Below are 26,452 nucleotides of genomic sequence, written 5' to 3'. Positions count from 1 at the left end.
GAAAAAAAAATAACACTTAAAAACTCAATGATTTAAAGCAATTATGTTGTTAAACCTCATATCATTTGTGAGGTAGGCATTTGGGCAGTATTTGTTTCAGTGGCTTGTAGAAGGAGCGGTGGGCCACTTCCCACCACCTGGCTTCCGGCCACTGGCTAGCTTTACCCAAAATAATTACACGGAAACTGTATTCTTTTAAATACTGCCTGGCCTCTTATTGGCTAACTCTCACATCTTGATTAACCCATTTCTAATAATGTGTGTAACACCACGAGGAGGTGGCTTACCTGGAAGATTGTAGCCTACATCCATCTTGGGTCGAAGAATCATGGCGACTGTCTCACTTCCCTTCTTCCCAGCATTCTGTTCTGTTTACTTCGCCTACCTAATTTTCTGTCCTATCAAAGGATCAAGGCAGTTTCTTTATTAACCAATGAAAGTAACACATAGACAGATGACCCTCCTCCATCACTGGCTGATACTCAACTAGAGAGTTCTGGTGTTTTCTTTATCATCTTATGCATGGGCCCAAATGTCCGGCAGTCTAAGCTACTGTCCAGCCAAGCACATACACATGCATGTCCTCTACATTACTGTGGTTCAAGGTAGTTGAGCTTTTGCAGTGAAAATTTACTACTCCAAGAGAAAGTATTCCAGGAAACCAGAGTTGAAGTTTCGGAAAACAAGCTTTATAAGAGGTTCTGGATACTATAGTGTATCTGCTCTCCAAAGACGCCCCCTCAACAGCCCAGTAGTTGTATAATTTCCAGAACTATGAATAAGTCTTAAAAATTTAAAGACCATCAAAGTGACAGAGAAGCAAAGTAATTGGAAGGAATAAAGCAAAGTAATTGGAAGGAATAAAGGCCAACTTTGTTTCTCACTGAATCTGAAACTGTCATAACAAATAAGAGATTAGAAAAAGTTTTATTTTCAGCTGATAAAGGTCGTTAATGTTTCTATATTACGGGTACTGTGACAATTGAGGTGCACCAAAGAGGATTAGAAAAGGGTCAGTGTTGGACCAAGAAACTTGTCTCAGTGAGTTGCTCAGAAAGGTGTCAGGAAGAGTGCTAATTTGGAAAGTTACCCAGATTCTGCTATTTATCCTTCCAAGGAGAAAGAAGTAAGAACACATCCTGAGTGAGTATGAGTGAAGGTAGTGAAGTTGGAAAGTAATGTAACTATATTTGAGGCTGGGTGTGGAGACATACACCTGTAAGCCAGCCCCCCTTCGGGGGGGGGGTATGTGCTGAGGCAGGAAGGTCATCGTGAGTTTCAGCATATTAGAAACCCGTGCTGTCTCTCAGACGTGCTCACACGTGGGTTTTATCCAGTTTATTGTGGCATCCTGGGAAGGTGTCACCCCTTCATCACCAACTGCTGTGTTCACTAGCTACGCTGCATAGTGTGCTTGTCAACTTGACACCATCTAAAGTCATCTTGGAAGAAGGAACCTCAAGGAATCGTCTTCATCAGATTGGCTTGTAGGCAAGTCTGTGGGGGAAATTTCTTCATTAATGATAGATGTGAGAAGGCCCCGCCTGCTGTGAGCAGTGCCACTCCTGGACAGGTGGTCCTCCTGGGTTGTGTAAAAAGGTAGCTGAGCAAGCAATTAAAACTCAAGCTAGTAGGTAGGGCTTCTCCATGTCTCCTGCCTCCAGCTTCCTGCTCTGACTTCACTTCATCAGGGAACTGTAAAACCTATAAGATGGAATAAACCCCTTCCTCCCTGTTTTGGTTTTGGTTGTGATGTTTATCACAGCAATAAAAAGCAAACCAGGACACTTGAATACATGGTAGTTTCAGATTTTTCCTCTGACCAAAACATAATAAATATCTCATTAGTGAGGATTATTCAGGGATGCTGCCAAGCCTGATGACTGAGTTTGAATCTGGAACCCACTTGGTGAAAGGAGAGAATTGATTATGTCAAGTTATCCTCTGATCTCCGTTCTCTGTCTTCCTCATATGTGCTATGGTGCAAATGTGTGCATAACACACACTAAATAAATATAAAAAGTTAAGATGATTATTCACATTAAATTTAATAATCTTAGGAATATAGTCTCCCCCCAACCCCAAGATTTATTTATCTACTATGTATGGTGTTCTGCCTACACACCAAGAGAGAGCACCAGATCTCATTATAGATGATAGTGAGCCACCACGTGGTTGCTGGGAATTGAACTGAGGACCTCTGTGAAAGAATAGCCAGTGCTATTTACCACTGAGCCGTCTCTCCAAACCATATATATATATATATATATATATATATATATATATATATATATATATATATATTCTTATGGAGGATGGGTTAGTTGCATCTTTTCCTTATTGGAAACAGGATTATGTTAGACCTGCTAGGGCACTGTGTGTGTGTGTGTGTTTGTGTCTGTCTGTCTGTCTGTCTGTGTTTGTCTGTCTGTCTGTGTTTGTCTGTATCTTTGTGGATATATGTACAGGTAGGTGTTAATGGAAGCCAGAAGGTTTGTGATTACTTGTGCTAGAGTTACAGGTGTTTTCGATCATCCTCCTGTAGGTGCTGGGATTCGAACTCTGGTTCTCATGTTTGTTCAGCAAGCACTCTTAGCCTTTGGGCTTATCTCTTCAGGCCTACTCTTTTGTTTTATTAAAAACCTTCTTTCAGAGAAAGCAGTTCTCACTTATCAAGCTTCAGGCTTTCTCCAGTTACCCTTTCTCCAGAAAATCCTTTAACCTCTGTTTTTCACATTACAAATTGAGCACATTTCTTACTGTCCAACCCTGGTAGAAATAGATGGTTACTGTGTTTCATTTAGTAACCAAATGCTTGAACATTTGTCTTTAGGCATTGCTGTGCTTGAATTAAGCTATTGGCACAGTATATACATAAACGGGGTTTTCTACTCATGAGGAAGATGCTTTCTGAGAATTGTTAAAATATGTTTGGTCATGTTTGTGTGTACATATTTTGATTGTCATAATGAGCAGTTACTTTATTTAGTTTTGGGGTTTTTTGTTTTTGTTTGTTTTTGAGACAGGGTTTCTCTGTGTAGCCTTGGCTGTCTTGGAACTCTCTCTCTCTAGATCAGGCTGATATTGAACTCAGAGATCCACCTACCTCTGTCTCCTGAGTGCTGGGATTGAAGGCGTGCACCACCACCACCCAGATAGTTAAAAATTTTAAAAATGCTTGTGTGAGTTCGTTTGTCATGCATACATGCATGAGTAGCTCATGGAGGCCAGAAGAGGGCATTGGACCCCCTGGAACTGGAGTTGTCAGGTGCCTGTGATCCATCTTATGAGCGCTGGGAATTGAAACTGGGTCCTATGCAAAAGCAGCACTTCATTTTATGTGTCTGGTTAACAGGGAAGCCGACCCATGTTCTCCTCCCACAGAGTTGGCCTGTGTATGGCTTTTCCTTGTTTTCTATTGGGCTGAGGCCTTTTTGTTGGTTTATAGGCTTTATTTATATAGTTCTTTTAAATGTTATACCTTTTAGCTTAAGATTTATCATGGTAGGAAAATTAGCCACTGAATATAGGATGTATAAATAGTATGCAAAAGTCTAAAATTTTATTTTGTTTTAAAAGACTAATGCTGCCTTAACAAATGAACTATAATTGTATAATTATGTGTTCATGGTGCATCAATGCCTTGCATCTCCTATGGCTGCAGTATAGTTTTGAGACATTTGTGGGTGGGTTGGAAACAGCTTGTCAGTTCTGTTTTGTCTGATAGTAGTGACAAAATTAAAGTAAAATTTATATACTGAATCTTCTCTATATTCCTAAGTTCTGCATCTTTATTTTGTATGTGTGTATGTTTCTTGACCTGTGTTGGGTGACCATTGTATATTTAAAAACAACAGCAAAAAAAAAAACAAAAAAAAACAAAGACCTCAACAGCATTTAAAGCCTTATGGACAAAAGTAGGGTAGCTTCTTAAAATTTTTAAAATTGTATTATCATATAGTCTGAGTCCTCCTAGGTACACATTCAAAAGATAAGAAATTCAGTATATCAAAGATCACTACACTTGCATATTTGTCTTAGCATCATTTACAGTAGACAAGATATGGAATCAGTTTAAGTATCTACCAACAGATGACTAGATACAAAAACTGTAATACCTTATTCATTTTTAGAATAGAAAGCGTTGCCATCTTCAGCAACATAGGTAAGCCTGGAAGGCTTTGTGTTAAGTGAAAGAAGGCAGGCACATAAAGGCAGCCTTATATGCTCTCACTTCATGTGGGATCTAAATGGCGTTGAACTAATACAAGGGTATTTACCCAGGGCTTGAAAGTTGGGATATGGTAGTGGAGTCTGGGAAGATGAAGGTTAAAGGGCACAGTTTCAGTTAAAAAGGAATAATTCCAGGGAAGACTCCTGTACTTTATTTACATCATGGTTTGCACAGTTAGTATCAGTGTGCTGTATTTTTGGAATATTTCCGAGGGCAGATTTTTTTTTCTTTTAATTTCAAATTGTGTGTGTGTACATGCAAGTGCAAAGATCAGAAGACAATTTGATGAAGTTTATATCTTCTTCCACTTTTATGTGGGTTCCGGGAATTGAACTCAGGTTGCCTGGTTTATTTGGCAAGCCCCTTTATCTGCTGAGCCATCTTGCCAGCCCTTAGAATAGATTAAGTGTCTGTATGTTATGTGAAGTGATGCACATACCTTGATTTAGCCATTTTAATGTGTATACATATAAAAATGTCATACTATACACCGTATGCACAAACATGCCAATAAATTTAAAATAATGTTAAATGAATGAATAAAGAAGTATGTGACCATTAATATTTAGTTCCTTAAAAAATAAGAATTTTGATTCTTTTAGCAGATTGCCAAAATTTTTCCATGGAATTCAATAGAAAAAGATTCTATTTAAAAAGAAAACAAGATTTTCTTGAGCTTTGTGCTAAAGTGATTAAACAGTCTAGTCTTTTTCTGTCAATTTTATGTTCATATAAGTATACAACACACATGTTGTATGTATTTATACATGATCTTGTGTTTGTGTAGGCGTGCATGTGTGCGTTTAAGCCAGAGTTTGATTTTAGGGGACTTCTATCATTTTCACCACCTTCTTAAAAGTTTTTATTTTTTAAAAGTTTTTTTTTAAATTTTTAACCTCTATTTTTGTTATATTTGTATGAGTGTTTTGTCTTCTTATGTCTATGCACATGCATGCAGTGCCCATGGGTACCAGAAGAGGGGGATCATATTCCCCTGAGATTGAAGTTACAGATATAGTTGTGAGCTACCACATGTGTGCTGGGTACTGAGCTCTGGTCCTCTGCAAGAGTAGCCAGTGCTCTTGACCACTGAGCCATATCTCACCACCCTTGTTTGTTTTAAATTTAGATAGGGTCTTGCTCATTTAAGTAAACTGACGGCCCAAAGAGCCTCAGATCCTCCTGCCGTACTTCCAGCACTAGGATTATAGATGTCACCCCCACCATGCCCAGCTTTTTCACATGAGTGCTGGGGGCCCAAACTAAGGTCTTCATTCTTGCAAAACAAGCACCTTGCCAACCGAGCTGTCTCCCCAACCTCTCTCTTTAGAAAGAATTAGAATATCTTACTGGTTTGTAAAAGTAGCATGGGCCTATTTAAGCTATTCTACTGTTCTCCCCCACTAAGAAAAACCCTAACCTGCCTGTCTACGAACTCAGTCTGTATGCGGTGCTCTGTGATGCTTTCTGCCTTCATATACAGGTTAATAAGTTTGTTGACAAAACTTGTGGTTGATTTACTCATTTATCAGGGTCACGTTCATTCTGTACTTTATTGTATTTTGTTTTACTCTGCCCCCCCCCCATTCTTCCAATTGATGTCTTCTAGGTTAGAAAATGTATCTAAACCCTAATGATACCTGGTGTACTATTAGTTTACTGTTAAAAATGGTTGTCATATAAATAGCAGATAGCTATGTGTTGTTTCATCTTTTCCTACAAATTCCAATTTAGTTCATTTTCAGGTTTCTGATTATGAAATGGAATTTAGATAACAGTTGATAAATATGCAGTGTCTCTGTGCTGATGCTCCTAAACCAGATTTTAATAAATCTTTAACTGTAGAACTTACACATCATTAAGGCAAGTCTAGGTATGGGCTTAGCAGGTTTTTATTTTGGAATAGTGAATGGTTATATACACTTTAGTATTTACTTTTTTTTTACATGTTGTTTTATCTTGATTTGCTTTTTGTGAAACAGCTCAGACTGGTCTTAACCTTGGAGTTCTCTTGCCTGCTTGTGAATGCTGGGATTATAGGCATACTTTACATACTTGCCAATGACTTATCTCACTAGATTTTCCACAGTTTTGTGCCTTAGATGTTCCTAGCCTCATTTTAAAGATGGACAGCCCAGGGCTGGGGAAAGGCTCAGCAGTGAAGTGCACTGGTTGATTTTTAGAGCGAGAACCCAGGTTCAATTCCCAGCGTCCACATGACAGCTCACAAGTGTCTGTAACTTCAGTTCCAGGGGGTCTCACACCCTCTACTGGCCCCTGCAGACACAGCATGCTCATAATACGTAGACATAGGTGCAGGGAAAACACCCATACACATGAAATAAAAATAAATAAATCTTTTTAAAAATTAAAAAACGGGAAGCCTAGAGATATTAAGAAACTCACCCATGTGTGTGTAGTAAAATAATAGTAGTAGATTTACCCTCAAGTCAGTGAGCTCCTCAACCGCAAGTTCTTGGTGTGCACACCTTTAATCCCGGCACTCGGGAGGCAGAGGCAGAAGGATCTTTGTGATCCTGATCTACAGATTGAGTTCCAGAACAGCTGAGAACACTTACTTAAAAGGGCCTCAAGCCAACATCTCTCTAACCTCCTCCTTTATCCTCCCCTGCCCTTCATAAGAATATGAATTTGAGAAATAAGAATTTCTCTACCTCAAGGTGGGTCATGGAAATTGAACCCTTGTAGTTTAGCTTCAGTTGTCAACCTGCCAGACCTGAGGAATTGCCCCTATCACATTGACTTGTGTTTGAGCCACTTCCTTAATTGCTAAGAGATACAGGAGAGTCCAGCCCACTGTGGGTAGCACCATCCCTGGGCAGATGGATGTGTGCTGTATAGGAAAGTTAGCTGGGCAAGCCAGGGAAAGGCCAGCTAGTAAGCAGGGTTCCTCCGTGTTAGAGAGAGAGACAGAGACAGAGAGAGACCTTTCCTCTCCCCAGTTTGTTGTGGTCAGTATTTCCCTAAAGCAGGCCATAATGCTTATAATTGCCTCTAGCTTTCTTCCCTACCTGTCTGATTAGAGCTGGCCATTAAGAAATTCTCTGACCAATCTTGCTTTACAGTAAATAATAAGATTTTCATCCCAGAAGGGATTTTCTCGTATACCTGGGAGGAAGGAATGCCACAGAAGCCAAGAAGGGTCTGAATTCTTTGCATTTGGCGCATACCCATTTTGTCAAAAGACATAGCAGCATGATGCATTCTTCATTAAAAAATAATTTTCTTTGGGTCTTTGATTAAGTAAATGTTACTCTTTCCTTTTGCTGACACTGGAGTGTCACATGGTTGTTGTGATAGGGAGGAGACCACAGCCTTTCCACCACCTCACAGAAATGTTTCATCTCCCTCTTCATGTCTAACTTCTAGGGAATAGATTTCTGGGGATAAGGATGTTTTAGGTCTTTGTTTTAGTTACATTTCTCACTGCTATGATAAAGTGACAAAAGAAGCTTAGGAAAGTAGGGGTTTATTGGGATTACTGTTAAGAAATTGGAGTTCATTGTGGTGGGAAAGCATGATGGTAGTGTCTTGAACTGACAGTCATGGTACGTCTGCTCTCAGGAAGCAAAGAGAAGAGTAGATACTCAAGTCCACATTCTCCATTAAATAAAGTCCCCAAACCCAGCCCGTGAAATGCAGCACCACCCACATTCAGGGAAGGTCTTTCTATGTCAGCTAATCTAGAAACTCCCTCACAGACACTCCTGGCTGATTCTAAATCCAGTGACATTGACAATGAAAATTAACCATCATAGTTCTTTTCAGCATCTCCTCCCCTTTCCTTTATCCCCTCTCTCCTTCCCCTTCTCACTTCTTCCTTCCTTCCTCTGCGTCCATCCCTTCCTCTCTCATCTCCCTACCTCTCCTCTTCTTCTCTTCCATTTCCCCTCTCTGCCCCCCTTTTTTCTCTCTGATCCAGAAATCAGTCTAAGGCCACATGTGTGCTAGGAAAGTGAACCACTGAACCATATCTCCGGTCCTTTCTTTGACGTCTTGGGCAATTTTTAGATATGGTATTCAAATACTTGAAAGAGTCTGAATAGCTCTTTTAGGAGGGATGCTCAGCTGTAGTAATAAAGTAGATAGATGATTCCTGGACATGGAAACTAAGCTAAGAGTAGGAGCCACAGTTTTCTGGCCTGAAGTCAGATTTATTTGAGAAGAAAGAATTACCTAAGTCATATAATCTAAATAAATAATTAGTATTCTATCTACTCAGATGTGATGCAGAAAAAAGAGTTGGTTGTGCTATAATGCAAAAGAGAAGTGCTTTTGTTAGGTCCTAGGTAGAAAGCACCTTCTTACAAAACTTGACAGCCCTAACCTCATGAGGCTATAAGTTTAGTTTAAAGAATTATAAAACTAGGCTGAAATTTGGAGATTGAAGTATAACATACTTCCCAGCTCTTCAATCATTGTGAAGAATTTGAAGGCTTTCTAATCTGTAATGTTTCAGACTACACACTCCGCAGATCACTTAAGTCCTGTTCTTTGATGAATCTATACCAGTTGTTGGTCAAAACAGAATTGTTTTCTAGAATATTCTTGTAGAGCATTTGAACAACTTTCCTATAAAGGCTGTTTGAAATATTAATGTGAGTTTCCCCATTCCTCTTTTACCAGCTTATCCACTCGTTTATCCCTGTGTTCACATCTCTTCATGTTCAGTTTGGTGTAGATTTCATCTACTAAATAATATTTTCTTGGTGCGTGAATGTGTTTATAGTAGTCACATTGCTTGTGTTTATTTTGGATTGATTTAGATTTACTTTTCTTAAATAAAAAGTTTTAAAATAAATTGAAGAAAATCTTCTGGTATCTTTGACACTTTTTATGAATTTGTCCTTTAGTTGAATTTAGAAGTGCCCATACACAAAAAATACATCATGTTCATTGTCACCTGGCTTTATATGGTATTGTAAGAAGGACTGAAAATATTTATGATTTGAATTGTTGCACATCGACATTACTTGTAAGCATCGATGGTTTAAAACTAGAGTATGTAACCAGTTGTGAATTGTTTCATCTTATGGGTTAATTCACTAATATAGTTTTAACATTTTTAGATAATTTTGAAAATGACTTTTTATTAATTATATTTATTAGTGAAGTTCCTGTAATTCATCAGCCATGGTCTAAATATTTACATTTTAAAGTTAATGAAAAGTGGTGATTCTTTATACTTCAATCAAGTAGGTTTCATTTTAAACAAAAGCAAAAGGAAAAAGGAAATATGACTTGCCACTTTGCATGCACATTGTTTATTTTTATTTCCTACAAGAAAAAATGCTCACTTTGGCACTTCTGACCTGTTATTTATAGAAGCTGTATTGTGTTGCAGTTTCAGAAGGAGAAATCTAGGGTTGGGGTTTGAAGGAGCAGTTGAAGGTGATAAAAGTAATGCATCAGTACAGCCACACCAAGGGCCTGTCTGGTCCTGTGTGTGCCCTTCTCCTACAGTGCTGTCGCTTTGTAAATGAGTAGAGAACTGCTAGCGGAGAGCAGCTTTTGTGTGTGCCAACAGAGGAGTGCTTTGCGGCCGGCCATCTAGACCAAGAGGACTCCCTCAGAGTGCCAAACATTTCGCCAGGTTTACAGCTGGAGCTTGCTTGGAGTGTCTGGGAAGAGTGGGAGACATACAGAAGTGCGAAGAGCGGAGACAGCTGCCTGGTCCCCTTCAGTGCACAGTCACTGTACGCACTGAGACCTGCCTGTCCAGATGGGAGCCAGTCGAGACCCTGGTCTTCTCTCACTCTTAAGTACACGTGGCAGTAATGTCATAAGTGTTTGCCTAAGTGCTCTGAGTGCTTAACAGTGACATGTGTGGGGAGGGCAGAGTGGGTTCTGCACCACATGATTTTCTCCAGTGAAACATGGTTCGACATGTAATACGTATTGTTGTTGAGAAGAGGTTAAAGCACCAGCTTTTACTGGACAGTAATTTAATAGTGCCTCCTAAATAATCAGATTGTGTACCTCATTCTTCAGTGAAGTCCTACCAGAACCCTCCAGAAACAGATTGTGTGCACATCTGTTTCACGTTTTGTATTGAGTTGATGCTAGAAGAATATCCAATTTTTTTGAACTAGGCATCATTCTTGGATTACAGAAGTAAATTTTTTTTCATTTTCTTAAAAACATTTCTTGTCTAGATGACTTTTAGCTTTCAAAGAAAAAGTCTTAAAGCAGAGAACAGGTGTGTCTTAGTTGGTGTTCTATTGCTGTGGAGAGAGAGAGGTATCATGACCAAGGCTACTCTTGTGAAAGAAAGCATTTGCTTAGCGGCTTGCTCACAGTTTCAGAGACTTTGTCCACTTTGGTCATGGTGGGAGCATGGTGGCAGGCAGGCAGGTGCTGGAGGAGTAGCTGAGCGCTACATCCTGATCGGTAGGTGGAGGAAGTTGGGGGAGGGGAGACCTCGTATGGACTTTTGAAACCTCTAAACACACTCCCAGTGATACAAACGCTTTCTCCGTCAGGGCCAAACCTCCTGGTCCTTTCAAAAAACGTCATTCCTGTGACTAAACATTCAATATGGGAACCTTCCAGGCCATCCTGTTCAAACCATCGCAAATATTTCTGTTGTTATTCCACTTCCTGAGTCTGAAAGGAGTCTTGCTTTCCTATCATTGTGTTGCTGAACAGAGGTAATTAACATTACTGTGTACTACCAATTTAAGGTACCCAAGTTTTTTTTTTAAAAAAATATATATTGTTTAGTTAAAATTCTTTTGAGAGAAGAAGTTTACTTTGGGAGTAGGATATTGTGATAAATAGGAAATATTAATTCCTACATGAATATGACTCCAGTTGTGCATTTGTGTTTTTATGCATACATTTTTACAATTATTTCCTAGAATTAATCTTAACTGTTGCAAAATACATAGTGGCATTGACTTCTTGATACAGAATTGCATCATTTCCAACTTTATGCCATATTGATTCCAGTTTTCATGTTTGTGTAGCTTGAAGGACGTCAAGTTCAAGTGTCACGGCGTCCTCTCTGCTATGGTGGAGGACTTCAGGTTCGGTGTCACAGCATCCTCTGTTACCTTGGTATCTTGGGCTCTGAAGATCCCCTTACTCTGCTTTCTTGCTTGGAAGTTGAGTCCTTTCCTTTTGTTGTTACCCATGTCAAGGGGAAGCAGTAAGGAAGGAAAAGGCTAGCCTTTCCTGCTCCCGGCACTGCTGACTGCCGCCCTGTGGTAGAGACCCATCCTGCAGCATCTCATCCCTCCCAAGACTTTTGGCCAGAGAGAACGGGTTTTGTCTTGTTTTAAATATAGTTCTGGGGTTTGGGTTACCCTGCAGTAAAAGGTGTGCAGTAGAGTGGTTGTGGGATTCATTGCCTTATGGGTAATTCTTCAGAGTTTTACCTTCAGGGTAACTCTTTTCAGTTCACCTACTAATATTCTTCTTCTGAGATCTTAAGTAATTGTTTTGTCATTAAGAATAAAGATGCAGCAGGGAGCTGGAGAGATGGCTTGGTGATTCAGAGTAGTGACTGTTTCTCCTGAGTTCAGTTCCCAGCGCCTACAACTCCAGTTCCAGATGCCCTTTTCTGGCTTCCAAGAGCACCATACACACATGTGGTAGGTACACAGACATAAATGCAGATAAAACACTTATACGTGTAAAATAAAATTTTTTAAAAATTTCAAAGGAGATGAGACAGCTCTATTTGGCCAGGCTATCTGATTCTCATGTTATTATATAGTAGGAGATGTGTGGCGCCCACAGTTGGTTGGTCCTGTAGAATGCATCTGCCACATCCCTCCTCTAAAGCTACATCTCTAGGTTCAACATTCTTATGGATCGCACTCCAGCTCTGCATCTTACTAGATGCACAGTAGTAGGCAGCTGCTTCTCACTGCTTCAGTGTACTTATTGTAAGTAGGGATACCGAGCCTGTTTCATTGGGTCATTGGTTGACATAAGTCATGTCTCACAGTGCCTAGCATGGAGTAGCCACCAGTCAATGTTACCTTTTTCCTTTATTCTTTTCTAGTTTTAGAAGTTATGTCCTTCTTAACATAGTTCGTGTGTATATGTGTAGTCATGTACATATAGTTAGGCATATATGTATTAGTGAATCTATAAACGTGCACACAGAATTTTTAATATAATACACCGTCATGTCAGAAACTATTTTCTTTTCACTTATACAATACAAAGGCTTGTTTATCCAATATCCAGTAATGTAGGATATTATATCAGAAGCAGGTATTGTTACAGGTACACATAATTATTCCTAGCTGCAAAATGATACACAGAAACACTAAAAAAAAGATTAGGGCTGGACGTGATGGTACACACCTTTAATCCGAGGAGGCAGAGACTGCAGAATTTCTGTGAGTTTGAGGCCAGCCTGTTCTACATAATGAAATTCTGCACGCTCCCCAAAGAAAGATTAGAAATTATTGAATTAGGTGTGTGTGTGGGGGGGGAGATCTTCTAAGACACCTTTTTATCACAGGTTTCAGCATAATAGTTAATTTTTTTAATTAGTAAATTGAACTTTTCATATGTATACCATATGTATTCTGGTCACTCTCCTGATCATTTAATATCTAAATGGAAATTATCATCATTAGTTGCAATCGTGACCCTACTAATATGAAAACAAGTGACAATGTTCCATTTTCAAAGGATTGACATAAAGTAATTAAAATTCTGGAGATACTCTCATACAATACTGGGTTGCTAGCTTGGGTATTTAGAACACAGTGTATATATTTCTGCACAGGTGACACATTTCATCACGGTTCAGGAAACAAGTTGGTGATTCATTGTAGTAGAACAAAATAAATATAGCTAGCATTAGATGTTCACTAATTAAGTAGGCATTGTTTACATTTCCTAATAAACAAGACTGTGTGTGTGTGTGTGTGTGTGTGTGTGTGTGTGTGTGTGTGTGTGTGTGTGTGTGTGTGTGTGTGTACACCCCAGGAAGCAGACTGACAGGTAAGGTTATTTGTTGTTATTTTCCCGCTGGTTTAAGAACTCATGAGAATTTTCTTTTCAGTTCTACTTTTTAACCTTGAAGACTAGAAACTATTTTGAAAGGAGAAAGCACAAAACAAAGGACTATCATGGTATACAGAAAAGAAACCAATATATTTGAACTAACAAAAGGGAGTGTTAAAAGAATCCAAAAGTGTATTTGCTGAACAGATGCATTCCTAAAAAGTTTATTGTGAATGAGATTGTGTTATATTGGGAAAAGGAAGTTTTCAAACTACAGAGAGAACATGACATTAGAGGAAGGAGCTCATCTTACTGCTGTAAGCCATGTAACACTCACCTGGCTTCTCAGTTCCTTATCTACAAATGCCGGGAATCACTGACTTTAAGAAAGTTTCTTCCCAACATTAGTAATCTATGATTGCAAGTTTAACTTCACAGTATTTTATTGTATATGTCTCTATACTTTTGGATCACTGTGTTAGAAGAGAACTTATCTTAAGTTGGCACCAGGCAATGCAAAGTTAAACAAAGTAAGTATACATCATAATACACTTCTGTTGTGTTGCTTTTTGCTAGTGTCAAATATACAAAACCATAATGAAAAGCTTTGCTTAACCAACTTCGTGTGTGTGTGTGTGTGTGTGTGTGTGTGTGTGTGTGTGTGTGTGTGTAGTTTTGGTGGTGGTGGTGTTAGTCCATATTGTTTTGCAGTTTGCTTATTTAACTTAAATTGTCTTGCAGATCTTCCAGTTTTTCCCCCCTATATATTTTCCTTATTGGTGGTTGCATGGGTGCTCATGAATTTTAGGTCATTTCCAGTTTCATGTTATTATTAAGCAAGGCAGTCAAGAGCATCCATCACTTAACAAACCCTTCTTATATGATGGTGCTCATTATTTATCTGATCTTCCCGAGCCTTATGTTAGTACTAATTAGCATGATGAAATTACTTGTGAGGAAACTACTTACAGAGCTGATAAGTAAACATATTTACCCAGTCAGTTTAACACCAGATTTCATGCACTGCTGTGCCACATCTTTTATTGGATCCTGCTCCTGAAAGTGTTGAGATTTCAGTGTGTGTGTGTGTGTTTACATTTGTGAGTGGGGTACATCCTTGTCTTCCACTTTACTTGAAACAGGGTCTCTTGTTGGCCACTGTATAAACCAGGCTATCTGGTCCTCACAAATTTTTGGGGAGTCTCTTGTCTGCATCTTGCATCTTCCCATAGGAGTGTTGGGTTATATCTGTGTGTGTCGCTGTATTTGGCATTTAGCTTGGATCTGAAGGTCTAATGTCAGATCTCCAGTATTGTACTCACGTGCTTTATCTGCTAAGTTACCTCCCTGGCCCAAAGGGTTGAGATTTCAAACAAGAATTTGTGTAGAGCTGAGAACGATTGTGCAGGCTCACTTCAGCCCTCATTCCCGTCTGCCTTAGCAAGAGTGCCTTTAATTGTTCATCCAGACTAGAGGACTGGGGGGAAAGGGGTTGGTTCATTAATAACTCGGCAGAAAGACCAGCAGTTTGTTTAAAACAGAGATGCTGTTTACTTCATTCAGTAGTTTTAAACTCGTCTATCTTTGTAAAAGGATCTATTTATTTGGTTGCCATGTGATTATTATTAGAATGGAGTGTGAAATAAAATAAAAGGCATTTAATTTGGGAGTTGGGCTGATGTTTTAATTCTCAGATATCAAGACTAGCTTGGTGTCCTTGGGCAAGCTAGTTAATATCTTGAGTTTTACCTTCACTTTAATACAGACAGCACAAGAAAAGGAATGCAGTAGTTAGTATGGAAAGTACAGTACAAAAATAGGGTATTGTTAGTTGTTACCTTGGTGCTTATTTGCCTTTGAAAAATTGTCCTTGTGTTTGTCATAGGACTTGTCCAGTTTGGTAAGATCTGAACAGGCAGAATTACATTTATGTGACTATCCAACATTCACAAAGTTAAAACAAACAAACAAAAAACCTTATCCATTAAAAGAAAAAAAATGGATGTATGAAAGGCAAGTGATTTCCGAACCAAAAGTACTGATGTGGTATGAACCCAGATGGGTTTATATGTTGGCATGGAGTTTGATAAAGCTCACTAGGCTCTGCTTGCCTTCCCACAGGCACCAAACAGATTATGTTTATGACTTAAGCTTACAGCTTAGCCTTCATAATTTGAAAAGAGTTTAGGAGGTAATAGCCATATAGTTTACTGACTTAATTACAGTGTTTGGCTTACAAGCAGTGGCTTGCAAAAACTAGATTTATTAGGCCACATAATCAACTGGCGGAAATACAAGACCGACTGCTAAATTGGTTGTCCACTCCTTAAGAATTCAAAACTGGGACTCAAAGTAGTCAGGAGTTGCTTTATTACTGACAATCTTTTTTTTTTTTTTTTTCGAGACAGGATTTCTCTGTGCTTTTGGGGCCTGTCCTGGAACTAGCTCTTGTAGACCAGACTGGTCTCGAACTCACAGAGATCCGCCTGCCTCTGCCTCCCGAGTGCTGGGATTAATATTACTGACAATCTTAAGAAAATTCTTGGAGTGTTAATGAGCCAAGAGAAAACGCATGTGTATACTGCTCTCTCTAAAAAAATAAAAATCTGCATTGTCTCTCTGGCCTGAAATCACCATTTCTGTAGTGTTCAGTAGAAATTAAACCATATGAAATTGCTAGTAGTCATTTTTACACTGACTTAGAAAACCATCTCATGCAGTTCAGCCTACTAATGTAGAAGAATGACGTACCAGAGCTCACAAGACCTGAAAAGTCAGAGTTCCATAAGGGAGAAGAGCTGCAGCTGTCTGTCTGTGCGGTGCCCTCCCCGCCCCCAGGAGGAGAATAAGCACTCAAGGCAGGAGAAATAGTGACTGAGCTTACACATTGCCAATAGCGTGGGCCATCCAGATGACAAAGGAAAGGGCAGTATAAAGATGTTTGGAGCCAGGGAGGCTCTGTAGCACAAGGATGAGGGCCTGAGGTTGGATCCCAAGAATCCACATGAAGGCCAGGCACAGTGGTGCACATATGTAAACCCAGTGCTGGAGGCAGGGAGCTAAGCAATGCCGGGTCAGTCGGTGAGCTCAGGGTGCAGTTGAGAAACAGAAATTAAGGTGCAGCATGGTAGAGAAAGATACTTCATATGAACTTCTGGCCTCTACGTACCTCAGGGGCATGGAAAAACAACTGCACCCACACACATGTGTACACCGCGTACACAGCACAACGTGTGTGTATGTGTGTGTGTGTGTAAATTAGATACATACACATATAAGAAAAATTTTATGGTGCCCGTGGTCCTGTAAATTCTTTTATGAGAACCCTAATGAAACTCACTTGTCTACACACACACACACACACACACACACACACACACACACACACACACAAATACTGAAAGAGCCAAAAGGAAGAGGCTCTGCAGGGGGTGGAAGGGTAAGAGGGCAGTGGGGGTACAAATGTGATTGAAATACATTCTCTACCTGTATGAAAATGTCATAATGAAACCCATTATTATGCATGGTTAATATGTTAATAAAAACTTTAAAAATATATAAGAATATAAGATGGGAGAATGAGTTGTTCTTACTAGCCATTGTTGATCCCTCTCATTTTGACAGATGTGTCAAGTTTTTACCCTTTGTACTTTGTGTGCTTTATACTGTCCTCCTTTAAAGATAAATAATTAAGGTTCAAAGAGCTACAATCATAAAATAATGTAATAAGATAATGTACTTAATTCGTATAGAACCAGAACTTCAAGACCAAGTTTAAGACAGACCCAGCTTTTCTTTCAACATTGTCACTTCTCCAATTGTCACTGAAATCCCACTAAAGGCAGAAGGGAGCACATCTGCCCCCTGGAAGGTCGGTTGGCATTGCTGTCTCAGGGTGGATGTCTCCTGTCATCTGTTTCATAGGTTTGGTTTAAAAATGCTGAGGGGATTGTGTCAGTGTGTTAACTCAGACTTGGAATTAACTGTTTAAGGAAATCCCTGCATATTGTTTCAGCTTGAGGAAAGTGGCTCATTCTACCTTAGTGTCTATATGACTGATCTGGTTTAAATTGTCCTCTGATCTAAGAAGTAGGCCAAGGGTGTCTATTAAGTCAGTATTTCTCCCCAGCATTTTTCGTCTTATAGAGAATTAACCAATAGCATTTGATCTTTCTATACAGCTGTATATTTCTTTAAATTAATTTGTTTTGCATCTTGACCGCAGTTTCCCCTCCCACCTCTCCTCCCCCACTTTGTGTTTGTGGGTAGGTCACCACCCAATCCACTCTTCCTCTTTTTCTGTTCAGGAAAGAGCAAGTCCTATGGATATCAAGTTGCAGTAAGACTAAACACCTTCCTATGACTGGGCAAAGTTACCCAGTATGGGAATAGGGTCCCAAAAGCTAGCAAAAGAGTCAGAGATAGCCCCTGCTCCCACTGTTAGGAATCCCACAGGAGGTCCAAGCTACACAACTGTAACATCCAGAGTGCCTGGGTCAGTCCCATGCAGACTCCCTGGCTGTCAGTTATCTCTGTGATCCCCTATGAGCCCAGGTTAGTTGATTCTGTGTCTTTTCTTGTATCCTTAACCCGTCTGGCTCCTACAATCTTTTCTCCGCCTCTTCTGCAGGATTCCCTTAGCTCCTCCTAATGTTTGGCTGTGGGTCTGCATTTGTTTCCATTAGATGCTGGATGAAGCCTCTCTGATGACAGTTGGGCTAGGCAGCAATCTATGAGTATAACATTGTTAGTTATCATTACATTGACATTTTTCCCCTCTAGTCATGGTTGGTTTAATCCTAAGTCTCTGGGTCATCCAGCCTGTTTGTCCTAGTTGCTCCCAATAGTCTCAGGGGAGGGCTTACTCTCCTGGCATGAGTTTTAGGTTAGACCAGTCATTGTTTGGCCACTCCTTCAATCTCTAGGCTACCCTTACCCAGCACATCCCATAGGCCGTACATCTTGCTCCACTTGAAGTCTTGCTTAATGACAGGAGATGACCAATTCAGGCTATGTATCCACTATTGCTAGGAGTCTTAGCTGGGCTCTTCCTTGTAGATTCCTGGGAGATTCCCTTGCGCCAGGTTTCTACCTGACCCTGAAATGCTCCCCTTCCCAGTAGTCTCCTCCAGTGCTCTCCCATCCCCTATCAGTCCCCACAACCTCTCTCTCGTGTTCCTGTCCCCATCTGCCCACAACTCTATGTTTTTATTCTAATTAACTCAGCAAATAGTGCAATCGAGAATTAAGTAGCTTAGGAAGCATTTAATAATGTTGTTATAGTTAAAACTTACTTGAAATAGTCTTTGTTGTTATATACCTAACATGTTAGGTAGGAGCTTTATAGAAGCATCATCTTTTATTTTTCTTTATTGGTTTTAATTTATTTTTATTACTATTATTGCTACTGCTTTGTTTATTTTTATATTTATTTGTGGCAGATGTGTACATGTGCTGCAGTATGTGTGTGGAAGTCAGGAAATTTGTGGAAGTTGGTTTTTCCCTTCTACTATGTGGGTCCCAGTGATCAAACCCAGACTGGCAGCCTCTTTACCTGCTGCATCATCTTGTTGGCCCACCGCTTTGTTTTTGATAGTCTTTTACAATAGAGCCCAGGCTTGATTGGAATTTGAGCCTCTAGAGTGCAGAGATGGCCAGGTATGTGCCACCACACCTAGCCATTACTCTTTTTAAAAGACATTGGACTGTTGGAAGAAAGGAGAGCAGCAAGAAGTCTTTAAGTTACATTCATGACAGTGTTGCTTTTTATAGGTATTGGAGAAGTGGGAGAGTAAAGACAAGGGGAGGGGGCTTTCTGGTCAGTGCTGGAGCATGCATCCAATGGTTTGCTGGCTGCTTTCCTAAAGAAGTAGGGTCATGATGTCATTAAAAGGGGGAGCTTGGATAGTTTACTCTTTTGAAAACTGTTGCTATCTCTCCAAAGTGTTGTATATAGGAACATTTAGTAAGAAAACTGAGGTGGTATCACCTTGGCTGGAGGTGGGGGATCAGCCACGGGAAAATTCCATTGTTCTAATAATTTGAAGAATAACTTTGTAGAAGTTGCTCTTGTAAACATGCCAAAATTATTGTTTTTGTTTTGTTTTGTCTTAAAAAACAAAAACATGAGCTGGGCGGTGGTGGCGCACGCCTTTAATCCCAGCACTTGGAGGCAGAGGCAGTCAGATCTCTGTGAGTTCGAGTCCAGCCTGGTCTCCAAAGGGAGTTCTAGGACAGGCTCCAAAGCTACAGAGAAACCCTGTCTCGAAAAACAAACAAACAAACAAACAAAAAAAAACATGATTTGGTTTAGTTTTCTCACCAGAAGGGAATTTTTTTCTTGAGTAGTTGGGTTTTAAAATGGTCAATATTTTCTTTTCTTTTTTAGATGATAGCATTTCTGCTGCAAGTACTTCTGATGTTCAAGATCGCCTCTCAGCTCTTGAGTCACGAGTTCAACAACAGGAAGATGAAATCACTGTACTCAAGGCAGCTTTGGCTGATGTTTTGAGACGTCTTGCAATCTCAGAAGATCATGTAGCCTCAGTGAAAAAGTCTGTGCCAAATAAAGGTAATTAAGTGTGTTGTTCATAAGAGTCTTGTGTCTTCTGCCCTTTTCTTTTGAAAATTGAAACTTGAAATACAGTACTATTTGCCTGGGAATTACTTGTGATTATAGTAGGCTTCTTTATTTCCCAAATTCTGAAAGTTTACTCTTTACTGTTTCAGATGGGAACTTTGTGTAATACTTCACTTATAGACTTTTTCACTATAATATTTCTAACTATGTAATAAATTTGTTGAGCAAGGACTGAATCTTTTTGTGCTTCTCATCCTAAATATGGCTAGGCATTCGATCTACCTATTACAGAAACATGATTAAAACAGTTGTAAATTATTTAACTTCATCCCAAGCCTTCTGTGGTCAATATTTAAAATATTGTCAACCTCAATACAATAGGAATTTTAGCATCCAAATATTCAGCGGAAAAGACCCCATTGCTCTCCTTTAAATCAGATGTAGCCTTTTGTTCTTCAAACACCAAGAATTTTTAATTCTTTCAAATTAACCAAGCACTTGAAATACTTCTTGGTGGAGCTTATAGAGACAAGACCAACATGGTCACTGTCCTCAGCAATGTTTGGAAAAGGGAAATTTGCACTGACTGCTCTATCCGGATTGCAGTGAGTTAGAACTAGAAGACAACACGGAGAGAAGTACTTTGTTGCCCTAGATACTCACTAGACAGATGCACACAACGCAGTTAGCCAGGATTGTAAGAAAGACTGTGAAGCCAGTGTTCGAAGGCTGAATGTGAGATGTATGTGGCAGTGTATGCATGGGCATGTCTAGATTGCTGAAGTACAGGTGAGGTGTGCTTGCTGCTGTTAGCCAACAAGATTTTGGGACTCAACTTACAGGTGAAAGTTGGTGTGATAGTGCTATAAAACAAGAAAGCCCAGCACAACATCAGTGATGCAAGTTGCCAGCTGCAGCAGAAAGAACAATTAAAATAGATTAAGAAGTAACACTTGGAGTTTGATGTATAAGAATATTAGAAAACCCTACAAAAGCATTCTCAATGTGATAGTAGAATTGAAAATCTAGTATTTTGAGATACGTAATTGGAGTTTTCTGAATGAGGAAAATTGTATAATTAAGAGCAGTGGCTTAAAACAAATTGTCTGAAGGGAAAAGATGATGGTGGCTATAAAAGGATGCTAAATTGAAGGCCAGTTTTAATATTATTCATTGATTTATGGTTCTAAGAATGTAACTGAAACTTCCATGTGTCCTAGGCAATTACTATACCACTGAAATATATATATTATAAATACATAAATAAATATGTATCTGTTTCAGTAACATAGTGATATATAATATATATATTGTCTGATTGCATACTTTTTATGTTTTAAGATGTTTTACAAATATGTTGAGAACTGAGAGAGCAAAGAGAAAGATAGTATTGGTGCTGGTAATAAGAATTGGTAAAGCAATTTCTCTGAGTTTGTGAAGGATACTCTTAGGGCAGGGGAGAAACGGTAAGTCTTAAATAGAAAATGACTACTATTTCTAGAGGTGGAGAAATGCAACTCCGTGAAGAGTGCTTGCCTGCCTGCACTGGGTTCCTTCCCAATACCACTAAAAAACTAAGACACAACTCCTAGTCTGCGATACAATAGAAGAATTAAAACCCAGCAGAGTTTTTATTACACACATGCACTCAGGAGTTGTCAGAGCTTTATTGTTTGTTTATTCTAGGTGTCAGAGGACAATTGGACAGAAATCAGTTCTCTCTTTCCACCCTGTGGATTTCTGGAATAAAACTCAGATCATCGGTTTTGGCAGCAAGCATCCTTAATCACTCAATATCAGTCTTACCTTCATTCTCTTTGACGTAGTAAAGCAGTTGTGTTTGTATGTTTATTTTCACTTTGTTTTGAGAATGAGTCTCCCTGTGTAGCTTAGGTTGACCTCAAGCTCAAGGTGCCATTTTCTTCACTGCCATGTGCTGGGATCATGGGCACACACCACTGTATCTGTCCTGTAAGATAGGTTTCAGATGGATAAGAGAGAAAAACTGGGCTGATTAGAATGGAAGATCATAGACATGAAAGAAATGTTGAGTGACCTGGGGAGATGTAAGTTAAAGTTTTGGAGGGAGTTATGGGGCAACAATAACAACATTGTTTATTTTTATTATTCTTCATTTTGGACCTAAATGTAGATAGTAGAGATTTAGAAAAGTGGGGAAATTGTTCTTTATTATTAGTGGTAATTAGATACATGCATCAATGACAAGAGATAAGGAACTTTAAAGTTTTGCACATTGCTTGGCAGGAACACTTTGGATAATGTTGTGTGGTTCTTTTAAAAAAATTTTTTTTCATTGTATATTTTTTTGAGAATCGACCTTGAAGATTGCCACAGTCAAGACAGTAACATTGTTTGCTTAAGAATTGATTTTTATAAGAGAATTTTGAAGTTGCTAGAGTAGAATGGAAAACAAAACAGTTAACACAAGCTTGATAAAGTGAGTACATCTTTAGAGCAAGTTTTCTGCATAACTGGCATTTCTACCCTCAGCTTTCATCTGTATGCATGTTTGTTAAGTCCTACAATAGAACATATAATATTTCCTTGTTGTCTGCAGATACATATATATGTATGTATGTATAATGTAATAATTGGGCTATTTCTGGGGTACATTGTAACGTTTCATGCATGTAAAGAATGTGGAATGATCAGGTAAAGATAATGGCCTGTCACCTCAGACATTTGTTGTTTGTTGTGTTAGAAACATTCAGAGTTCTCTCTAGTAACTATTTTGAAACATTCAAACCATTTTTGTCAGCCATAGTTATCCTATACTGTGTAGACTGTTCCAAGTCATTTCCCCCATCCATCCTCACCCCTGTGCCTACTAGCCATCTTTTCTCTTGCACACACTTCTCAGACTCTTCCAGACACTTTTTTCTACTTTGAAATCAATTTTTAGCTTCCACATACACATAAGAACATGTGCTATTTTTCTATGCCTGGGTTATCTCATTTAACATACTGTCCTCCTGTATGTTCTGTACGTGTTATTGTAAATGAAAAGATGACTTTTTTAAATGGCTGAATAATACTCAATTCTATGGATGTCTATGTTTGTGCGGATATATAGTTACACACATATAGCATGTTATTCATCTTTTTGTTGCTCTAAAAATTTAAGAGAACTAAAAGTAATAAAGTTGGGTTATGGAGCTGGCTGTTCTTGTAGACAACCCAGGTTAGATTGCAAGCACCCTCATGGCAACTTGTCTGTAACTCCAATGCCAGAGGATCAAAAGCCCTCGTCTGACCTCCACAGGTACAACTCTGCACACAAGCAAAATATCCATACTCATAAAATAAAAGTAAAGGAAAACAGCTTTAAAAAGTAACCTCATTAATTATATTGCTGATAGTGTAGTTACATTATGAAGTGAGACCTATTTCCTTAATTATTCAGTTACATGGTTGACAAACTTTTATAGATGAACATATTTCATTAAGATTAATCACTTATTTCTCATTAGTAGAGATTTTGTCTAATTATATTTTCTAATGCCAATAATAAGACATGAAGAGATGTAAAATTTCATAAGTTTTGTTATTGAAATAAGCAGGTTTATATTTCTCTTGGGATTTGTATATGGTATGTTATCAAATCATCTAAAATTAGTTATCAGTTTTCAATTAGTAGAATTAGTATATATTAATGATATAATGACTATTATATTTCAATATTTTTTTCTGGATCAGTCCTTAATATATAGAGTTTGGGATATTGTAAAGGCTCAGGGATTGTCATTTAATTCTTATCCTGAATAACATGAAAGATGGCAAGGGTTGTCAGAGGTTAGTAGATAAATTTCAGTTACATTAGTCAGGTTGGGAAGGTATGAATCTCTATAATGAGAGTATTAAACTGAAGTCAGTGATGGCTGTGTCAGAGGATGAGGAAATTCCTTCTTATCTAGTCTAGAAGTATATAGGTAGTTATTGTCTTAGACAAGCAACAGGGGCTGTTCCTCTGGAACAGTCTAATGCTTCCTTTGTTATTTCTACTTGTGAAAAATAGGGCTAGAAGTTAAATGGTATATCTTGCTTTGAGGCAAGAGGAAATGGGAAATATTCCAAAGTAATTAGAAATAGAGAAGACAGAATTTGATGAGGCTATATTGCTGTCCTCTTAAAGAATAAAGTATTAGACTAAGAAAGGTGTCGAGAACTTGACAATGAAACATAAGAAACTAGAAGAGGTGAGCCTTTGATAATAAGGTTTGACTATTCAGATCCTGCCTCCTGCACCACTCCCTTTCCTGCTCACAGCATCGCAGGCATGGCAGATGCTCTGACTCGAACATTAATATTTCATTACGATAATTTTTAAAAATCATCAGTGCAAGAAGTCACTTATGTGGCATACTAGTGCTAGATTTTATAGCAAAAATTGTAATTTGAGGGGCATTTCTCTTATATAAGTACCTTCCCAAGACATTTCAACAACAACAAAAAAATGCAGCTGCTGTCTGCCTTCTCTTCTGTCTGATCCATCTGTGGGAGAATGTGGGACACTGTATCATGGATGCCCCTTAGGTAGTTATAATACAAGTTAGTCCAAGGACCTGTCAAAAATGCGGGTAAACACCAAGTTTGAAACAACACTCTGGAATGCCAGATACTTTAGGGTCCTACATGTGCAGCTTTTAATTTTTTGTTTTAGAAAGGGAAAAAAAAACAGCATGAGATTGTCTTAGTTGAACAGTTCAGTTTTGCTCGAGTCCATAACTATGCTCTATAGCCAGTCTTTAAATCAACTTGACTCCTGGTGAACAGGCCTGTTTAATCTGTGGTTTTGACCCCTGCTGACTACAGTTGTCTATCTGCCTCCCCACCAGACATTTATTCCAATTACTATAAAAGTTGTCTTACATAGTTAAACTTTATTTATATAGAATGGCACTCTAAAATTTAATGTGTATAATATTAGAAATTTAAAGGATATGGTTGGGTCATGAGCTTCAGAGCTGCCATGGAAAAGCAGACATTTAGCTGAGTGGTGGGTCTAGCAGCTCAGTGTAGCTTTTCTGTTGGTCTCTGTCAGTGGTATTAGATCTCAAGACAGTAGTGCATTTGCTGAATGCTGCAGGTGGGACCATCTGCTCACTATTCATAAACACTAATAGACTTAATTTTTAAAACTCTGCTATTTAAGAATTTTAAAATTTGTTAATTTTTTTTTTCCTAACTACCTTAGGCCAACCAAGTCTTCGAGAAGCTATTTCCATGTCCTGTATAACCAATGGAAGTGGTATAAACAGAAAACAGAATCACACCAGCTCTGTATCAATAGCAAGAAAAGAAACTCTTTCGTCTGCTGCTAAAAGGTACCTGATTGTCATGAAATGGGGAACTGGCAGTGCACAACTATGCATGATAGATGAGGCTACTCATGAAAAGAATTACAGATAGGGCTGTATGGTAGTCAGGTACTCATGTCTTGATTCTTTAATTATGAATGAGACACCCGGCCTGAGTCCATTGTTCTTATAGTATCACAAGTTGATTTTTATTCAGAAAGCTTTTGAAGAGACAGAGCCTTTTCAAGTCCTGGAATCTTATTGTTGCTTTTGATTTTCAACAAGAATTTATTGATACATTTAATGAAATTATATAAGTAGATTTTCCTTAGCAAGTGACATATTTGGTACATTTTAAAGATAATAAACTCTTTAATATATATCTACTCTAGTGAGAGGGGCAAAGACCATTATAACTTTTTTTTTTTCAGCAAAAATCAGAAAAACTGAGATTCACCTCAAAGTATTCTAGTAGTAGTGTGCAGCTGTCTACTTGTTCAGGGCTGATAGAGGCAGGAGGATGCTGGAGTTGCTGCTTTCTAAACGTTCCAGTGTATTACGGAATTCCATGTGCTCGGGCTCTCGCAGTATAATTTACTGTTCCAATAGCAGTGGTTGAATGACATTTGCCCACCTTTTCTTTTAATTGCCGCCACATGGAAAGGCCATAGGAAATCAGCTGTACAGAACAGGTTGTGTTGTTGTTTGCTATGCATGAGGGGGAAAGAGTTTAAAAAGTAGAGTGATGTATGCTAATGAAAAGCGCTTACTTCAGATATTAACCCCTGGAAGGTTCAGAGTGCACAGTTCCAGGTGTTAACCAGGCAGGTGGCTATGGGGATGGTAAGGAGATAACAAAACCTTCAGAACCTAATGTCATTACAGAATTTCAATTTTCCCTCTTTCAAAGTATTAAAATCATCTCTGTTTCATTTTCAGGAGAAAACATTGTAATAAAGCATTCATAGTAGAAATCTTTAATATTTTTAAAGATTGTTTAGTTTTTATTTCATTGGTATATTTTGACTCTGGTGAACACATCATGCAGTGCCCACTAGAAGAGAATTTTGGATCCTCTGTAACTGGAGTTGCTGGTAATTGTGAGCTGCCATGTGGGTGGTGGGAACCACACCTAGGTCATGTACAAAAGTAGCAATGGCTATTAACTGCTGAGCCATTTCTGCAGCCCTTAGTATATATTTTTTTTATAAACATTCATTTTTTATTCAGTAACAGATTAATTTTAGCTGGATTTCTTAGCTTGATTCTGTACTGGTGCTTTGTAATGATCAGTACAATAGGAAAGGGTGGTCTAAGACCACTTGCTTT

The 26,452-nt window shown here is 38.7% G+C and overlaps 1 protein-coding gene across 6 annotated transcripts in view; it reads left to right on the top strand.

The window, feature by feature from the left end:
- Positions 1-26,452, top strand: part of Eml4 (echinoderm microtubule associated protein like 4) — a 117,957-nt gene that overhangs the window by 42,336 nt on the left and 49,169 nt on the right. For all 6 annotated transcript variants that reach the window (XM_005360748.3, XM_026785909.1, XM_013351354.2 and 3 more), the window contains exons 2-3: positions 19,614-19,796; positions 25,021-25,150. In XM_005360748.3, coding sequence (XP_005360805.1) covers positions 19,614-19,796; positions 25,021-25,150 — 313 coding nt within the window. The remainder of the gene's footprint in view (positions 1-19,613; positions 19,797-25,020; positions 25,151-26,452) is intronic.

This window comes from Microtus ochrogaster, linkage group LG3 (genome assembly GCF_000317375.1).
Source record: "Microtus ochrogaster isolate Prairie Vole_2 linkage group LG3, MicOch1.0, whole genome shotgun sequence".
NCBI lineage: Eukaryota > Metazoa > Chordata > Mammalia > Rodentia > Cricetidae > Microtus > Microtus ochrogaster.
This window is presented reverse-complemented; position numbering and strand designations above follow the sequence as displayed.